Source organism: Arachis ipaensis, chromosome B03 (assembly GCF_000816755.2).
Source record: "Arachis ipaensis cultivar K30076 chromosome B03, Araip1.1, whole genome shotgun sequence".
Lineage (NCBI taxonomy): Eukaryota > Viridiplantae > Streptophyta > Magnoliopsida > Fabales > Fabaceae > Arachis > Arachis ipaensis.
This window is the reverse complement of record NC_029787.2, coordinates 11,550,637-11,558,621: the sequence shown is the minus strand read 5'-3', so window position 1 is coordinate 11,558,621 and position 7,985 is coordinate 11,550,637. Positions and strand designations below refer to the sequence as shown.

The 7,985-nt window shown below is 34.1% G+C and overlaps 1 protein-coding gene across 1 annotated transcript in view; it reads left to right on the top strand.

Annotated features, from left to right (window-relative positions):
• The window catches only part of LOC107632460 (4-coumarate--CoA ligase 2-like), a 3,399-nt gene continuing 2,014 nt past the window's right edge, over positions 6,601 to 7,985 (top strand). The window contains exons 1-2 of the mRNA XM_021118146.1: positions 6,601 to 7,238; positions 7,344 to 7,889. Of these exons, the coding sequence (XP_020973805.1) occupies positions 6,744 to 7,238; positions 7,344 to 7,889 (1,041 nt within the window). The 5' untranslated portion in view covers positions 6,601 to 6,743. The remainder of the gene's footprint in view (positions 7,239 to 7,343; positions 7,890 to 7,985) is intronic.

Sequence of the window (7,985 nt, the reverse complement as noted above, 5' to 3'; positions counted from 1 at the left end):
TATTTTACTGTTTATTTTATTTATATCTATTAAATTATTTTAAATGTTAAAAATAATTATACCAAATGTTATGATAAAGATGAATGATTACGTATATTTTGAGTGGTTATCTTTTTTTAATATTAAATGAATCACTTTACAAGATAAAAACTAATAAATGAAAGTTAAAAATAAACTCAATTTACATATATAAATAGTAGGTATCGTCACATGCATTATACACAAGCAATAATAAAACATTCTTATCTCTCTCTTCTTTCATGCACTTTAATATTATAAATTCTATTTTCTTCTCTCTCTATGGGTGTTAGTATATAAGTATTAATATATACTATTAATACATTTCTATTAGTGTGAGATATTGAAGTAGTAAATATTATTATTAAAGTTATCTATTTACACATCTTTATTTTATATCTAGTACATCTTCTTTATTTATTTTACAACACGTTATCAGCATGAGACTCTGATCAAATTTTAGGAAGACTCCAGGTAACAAATTTTTATTGTGTCGAAACTCTTTCACATCTTGAATATAATGCTTTTGATATATCTGGAAACAATTATTTATCATAGATACTATATGCTAAAATCCATCTTGATTTAATGGATCTTGAAGATACCATTAATGCTGAAAATAATACATCCCAGAAGGATAAAGCCAAAGCCATGATTTTTCTTCGTCGTCATCTTGACGTATGATTGAAAAATGAATATCCCACATTAAAAGATCTTGCAGATCTGTGGAAAGACCTTGAAGAAAGGTACAATCATGTGATACTTCCTCAATCCCAATATGTTAGAGAAAACTTTCTCGACCTTCCATGCCTCGAATGTGCTCTTGCAGTAGCAATCGAGAAAAAAGATTTAAAAAATTTTTTTTTTGAGTTAATTTCTTGCCTTCTTGTTGTTTAGCGCAACAATGAGTTACTCTTAAAAAATCATGAAGCGCGCCCAGCTGGCGCCGCCCCATTTCCTGAAGCAAATGCGACAAATCATAACCCTCAGAAGAGGTAAATGGCAAGGCTTTGGTAGCAAGAAAAATTATGGAAGGAAAATGAATTATGTTCACAAGAAAAAATCTCACCAGAAGTGGGATAAAGAAAGAAACAATGGGCAATGTAAATCAATTGAGGATAAATGATTCCGCTGTGGTGAAAAGGGCCATTAGTCACGTACCTGTCGTACCCCAAGACACCTAGTTGATCTTTATCAAGCATCCTTGAAAAAGGATGACAAAGGAAAGGAAATAAATGTTGTTTCAAATTATGAAAATTCCACCACTCATTATGATGTATCTAATTTCTTTAAGGATTTTGAAGGAAATATTGGCTATTTGATCAATGATAAAATAGTTTGATACATGTGTTTGTTAAGTATTCATGTGAATAATTTTATTGTGCATGTACTTCTACTCATTTTATTATTATTATTATCATTTGTCTTTGAAAAAAAATGGCAAGGACATATTCTGAAGATATTTGCCTTGCGGATAGTGCAAGTTCGCACACTATTCTTAAAAGTGATATATATTTTACCCATCTTGTGCCAAAAGAAGAATATGTTAATACTATTATTGGCTCAGACAATGTGATAGAAGGCTCCGGAAGAGCTATAATTTTGTTTTCCGGAGGAACAAAATTTATAATAAATAATGCACTATTATCTACCAAGTCTCAGAGGAACTTATTAAGTTTCAAGGATATTCGCCGAAATGGATATCATATTGAGACTATGAATGAGGGAAGTCATGAGTACTTATGTATCACAACTCATGATTTAAATAAAAATGTTATATTAGAAAAATTACCCTCACTTTCATATGGGTTATATTATACCAAGATTAGTGCAATTGAATCACATGCCATTGTAAACTAGAAGTTTACTAGTCCAAATGATTTCATAACTTGGCACGACCGATTGGGTCATCTAGGAACAACCATGATGAGGAGAATTATTGAAAACTTTCATAGACATTCACTAAAGAACCAGAAGATTCTTAAAACTAGTGAATTTTGTTGTGCTGCATGTTCTCAAGGAAAGTTAATTTTAAGGCCATCACCAGTAAAGATTGGATTTGAGTCCCCTGAATTCTTAGAAAGGATTCAAGGTGATATATGTGGACCTATTCATCCACCATGTGGATCTTTTAGATATTTTATGGTTCTAATAGACGCATCTTCGAGATGGTCACATGTGTGCTTATTATCTTTTCGCAACCTAGCGTTTGCGAGATTACTGGCTCAAATTATTCGATTAAAAGCACAATTTCCAGAAAATCCAATCAAAACAATTCGTCTTGATAATACTGGTGAATTTACTTCCCAAGCTTTTGATGCTTATTGTATGGCTAATGGAATAAGTGTTGAACATCCAGGTAGCTTATGTTCACACACAAAATGGGTTAGCAGAATCGCTTATTAAACGCCTCCAATTAATTGCTAGACCCTTGCTATTGAGAACAAATCTCCCGACCTCGGTTTGGGGGCATGCTGTTTTACATGCCGCAGCACTTATTCGTTTGAGGCCAACGAGTTATCATCAATTCTCTCCTATGCAATTAGCTTTTGGCCAGCAGCCAAATGTTTCCCATTTAAAAATATTTAGGTGTGCGATATATGTTCCCATTGCACCACCTAATCGCACCAAAATGGGACCCCAAAGAAAATTGAGGATATATGTTGGATATGATTCTCCCTTTATAGTGAGGTATCTTGTGATACAAACTGGAGATGTATTTAAAGCCCGGTTTGCGGATTGTCATTTTGATGAATCAAAATTTCCAACATTAGGGGGAGAGAATAAGTTTCCTGAAAAAGAACTTAATTAGAATGCATCATCGTTGATGCATTTAGATCCTCGATCAGGGCAATGTGAACAAGAAGTTCAAAAGATTATACATTTGCAAAGAATAGCAAATGAATTTCCTGATGCATTTTCCGATACAAAGAGGATAACCAAATCTTATATACCAGCGGAAAATGCTCCAATTCGAATTGATGTCCCAGTAGAACAAGTAGCCACTGAAGCAAATTCACGCCAGAAGCGTGGCAGGGCGGAAAATGTCCCAATTCGAATTGATGTTCCAGTAGGACAAATAGCCACTGAAGCAAATACACGCCAAAAGCGTGGCAGGCCTGTCGGTTCCAAAGATAAAAATCCTCGTAAGAGAAAAGAGGTAAATACTATTCCTGTTGAAAAAGACATTGTAGAGACACTTGCAGTTGTCCAAAATTCTAATATAGTTTTAACGCCAGAAGACGTTCAGGTACCTGAAAATTGTGAAAATGACGAGATCTCGATAAATTATGTCTTTACAGGGGAGAAATAGAACTGAAATAAGACAATTGTCAATAAAATATTTGCATACAATGTGGCATTAAATATCATGCATGAAAGTAAGGATCTTGAGCCAAGATCAGTCGAAGAATGTCGACAAAGGAATGATTGGCCAAAATGAAAAGAAGCCATGAAGGCTAAATTTGACTCACTTGCAAAACGTGAAGTCTTTGGACCTGTAGTCCGTACACCTGAAGATGTAAAACCTGTTGGATACCAATGGGTACTTGTGAGAAAACAAAATGAGAAAAATGAATTTGTGCGCTACAAAGCCCGACTTGTGGCACAAGGTTTTTCACAAAGGCCCAGTATAGATTATGAAGAAACGTATTTCCCTATAGTGGATGCGATAACATTGCGTTATTTGGTCAATTTATCTGCATATCATAAACTGCATATGCATTTAATGGATGTGGTAACAGCCTATTTGTACGGCTCATTAGATCGGGATATCTATATGAAAGTCCCGAAGGACTAAAGATATCTAAACCATCCAGTGAATATTCGCAAGGGTTATACTCAGTTAAATTGCAAAGATTTTTATATGGTCTAAAACAATCTGGACGAATGTGGTATAATCTTCTTATTGAGTATTTGACCAAAAACGGATTCAAGAATGATGATATCTGCCCGTGTATTTTCATAAAGAAAACTGCATCTGGATTCATTATAATTGCTGTGTACGTTGATGATTTAAATATCATTGAAACTCCTGAAGAGATTCCAACAATTATAAAAACTCTAAAAGAAGAGTTTGAGATGAAAGATCTTGGAAAGACTAAATTTTGTCTTGGCCTGCAGATTGAGCATATAAAAAATGGGATCTTTATTCATCAAACAACATACACAGAAAAGATCTTGAAAAGATTTTATATGGATAAGTCACATCTATTAAGTACCCCAATGATTGTAAGATCTTTAGATGTGGAAAATGATCAATTCCATCCTAAAGAAGAGAATCAAGATATCCTTGGTCCTGAAGTACCATATCTTAGAGCTATTGGAGCGCTAATGTATCTTGCTAATAATACACGACCTGATATATCATTTGCTGTGAATTTACTAGCAAGATATAGTTCCTCTCCAACCAGAAGACATTGGAGTGGAATCAAACAGATCTTTCGATATCTTCATGGAACGGTTGATATAGGATTGTTTTATCCCTATGGATCCAAGTCACAATTAGTTGGCTATGCAGATGCTGGATATTTATCTGATCCACATAAAGAGAGATCTCAAACAGGATATCTGTTCACATATGGAGGTACAGCTATATCATGGAGGTCCACGAAACAGTCGATTGCTGCAACATCCTCTAATCATGCCGAAATACTAGCGATTCATGAAGCTAGTCGCGAGTGTTTTTGGCTCAGGAGTTTGATCCAATATATCCTGTCATCATGTTGACTGATTGATCATAAGATAGCTCCAACTGTCCTGTTTGAAGATAATACAGCATGCATTGCCCAACTTAAAGGCGGATGCATCAAAGGTAATAGAACAAAGCATATTTCTCCCAAATTCTTTTTCACTCATGATCTTCAAAATCAAGGAACAATTGATGTCCAACAGATCCACTCAAGTGACAATCTGACAAATTTATTTACAAAGTCACTCCCAAAATCCTCCTTTGAAAGATTGGTACATGAGATTGGGATGCGCCGATTTCGAGATATTAAATGATGTCGACAAGAGGGGGAGACTGTACTCTTTTTTCCTTAGTCAGTTTTTTTTTCATTGGGTTTTTCTTGACAAGGTTTTTAATGAGGCAGTCCCCATCACAAAAAGATATTGTACTCTTTTACCTTCACTAAAATTTTTTCCCATCGAATTTTTCTTTAGTAAGATTTTAATGAGGCAATAATCCTAAGTGGTCATCTAAGGAGGAGTGTTGTGATAAAGATGGATGACCACGTATGTCTGGGTGGCTATCTTCCTTCAATACTGAATGAATCACTTTACAAGACAAAAACCAATAAATAAAGATTGAAAATGAACTCAATTTACATTTATAAATAGTAGGCATCGTCAGATACATTATACACAAGCAATAACAAAACATTCTTACCTCTCTCTTCTTTCATGCACTTTAATATTATAAATTCTATTTTCTTCTCTCTCTGTGGGTGTTAGTATATAAATATTAATATATACTATTAATACATTTCTATTAGTGTGAGATATTGAAGTGGTGAATATTATTATTAAAGTTATTTATTTACATATCTTTATTTTATATCTAGTACATCTTTATTTATTTTACAACATCAAATACATTTTTTATATTTTGTACTTGTCACTTTTTCATATTTATCGAACTTACAAATTTCGAAAAACAATTTTTTAGGAAGGCAGTTTCACAATAAACTTGAAAGTCAAATTTTTTGACCCGATGGGACCTAATTAACTGTACTCCTACATGTTGTCTGTAGATGCGTTACGGCGTGTACGGATTTTCATCATGTCTCCATCGTGATTTGTTCATAAATTTCTACTTATAAAAACAAATCGAATTACATGTATGTACATCAAAATTAAAATCAGTTATTAAAGTTAATTATTAAAATAAAAAATATTAATAATCAACTTAAATAAAAAATATTAATAATAAAAAAATATTGATCTAATCACTTTAGTTTTATTTTAGAGTTTTTTAAATAATTCAATTTGAAACTTAAATAATTAATTTGATAACTTTTATTAGATGTATGTGCATACAACTAAATATCAATAATTGAACTTAAATGAAGTTTGTGTTTTTTTTTTTTTCATTGTTTCAAATAAGAAAGAAAATGTTTATTTATTATGTTTTTTTTTTCCTTTTGAAATCAAATCTGATTTTGAAAATCGCATGTAGTTAAAATAACGCGGATCTCTACTACAAATATTATAAAAAGAGTCAATTATTTTGTAATTATATGAAAAATAAGTTTTTTTTAAAATAATTATTTAGTAATACGTATAAAAAGAGAAAGAGATCGATTATGTTTTCTTAAAAAAAAAAGTAAAATAAAAAAATAAAGTTCTAATCAAATGTACAACAAGATAACAAATTCACATATCATAATTCAATAGTGATTGAGAATAGCCACTTTCAATTATATTTATTCCAACCAAATTAGTCACAAAACGAAAGATTCCAACCAAATTATTAGTGGCTGCTTTTGGCTTTTGATTCCATGCAGCTACCTGTCCACATGCATGCATCTGATGATATGCTACCACCACCTGAGAAGCCAAATTACCAAAAACCCCTTCCCCTTTATTCCTTATAAATTTGAAGCAAGCTAGCTACAATCAAAATATATCATTACATATAACACATACAATCACTAAGCTAGTGCGTGTGTGTGTGTGAGATATAACAAATAAATTTGGCCGTACAAACCAAATAAGTAGATACCATGGCACCATCATTAGCAGCAACTTATTCCGTTGATCCAAAAGAAACCAACTTCATCAACAAAAGTTACCAAACTACCCACATCTTCAAATCAAAATTACCAGACATACCCATCAACAATACCATTCCTCTCCACACTTATTCGTTTCAAAAGCTCCCCCAAGTCTACAACCGCCCGTGTCTCATCACGAGCGATGGCAAGGAGTACACCTATGGTGATGTCCACCGCGCTTCTAGAAGCTTGGCATTGGGCCTTTTCAACCTTGGAATCCGCAAAGGTGACATCATAATGATCCTACTCCCAAACTCGCCGGAATTCGTGTTCTCCTTTTGGGCTGCTTCTATGCTGGGCGCAGCTTCCACCCTTGCCAATCCTTCTTACACATCTCTTGAAATCACGAAGCAGCTCAAAGCCACCAAAGCCAAAATCGTCATCACACATGCCATGCACGTGCATAAGCTCAAACAAGATCAACCAGAAGAAAACACATTCACAGTAATATTTATACCATATACATTATTTTTGTATCAAATATATATATTCATATTATTATATTTTTTTCATTTAAAATTGTGGTATTTTTGTATTTATACAATATAGGTGATAACTGTGGACAAGCCACCAGAGAAGTGCATGAGTTTCTCGACGGTTTCCAGAAATGAAGGAGAGCTGCCAGAGGTGGATATTAACCCTGACGACATGGTGACACTGCCATTTTCGTCCGGCACGACGGGGTTATCAAAGGGTGTGGTTCTAACACACCGGAGTCTGGTAACAAACGTGGCTCAGCAGGTGGAGGGAGAGAACCCTAACTTGCACCTGAAGGAAGAGGATGTAGTGCTTTGTGTGTTACCCTTGTTTCACATTTACGCACTACACTGTGTGATGTTATGCTCTATGAGAGTAGGGTGTAAGGTGTTGCTTATGGAGAAGTTTGAGATGAGGGCGATGTTGGAAGTTGTGGAGAAGCACAGGGTATCAGTAGTGATGGCAGTGCCGCCGTTGGTGGTGGCACTGTCAAAGAACCCGGCAGTGGAGGAGTATGAGCTTAGCTCCATCCGGATGGTGATGTCTGGAGGTGCCTCTCTTGCAAATGACATTGAGGAGGCTTTTCGTAGTAGGTTGCCTCAAGCAATCCTTCGACAGGTACACAAATAATATGAGTCAATTTAGTATGATTATATTTATATATTTATATTACAGTGATGATTTGATAATTATAGTATTTTAAAAAATAGTACT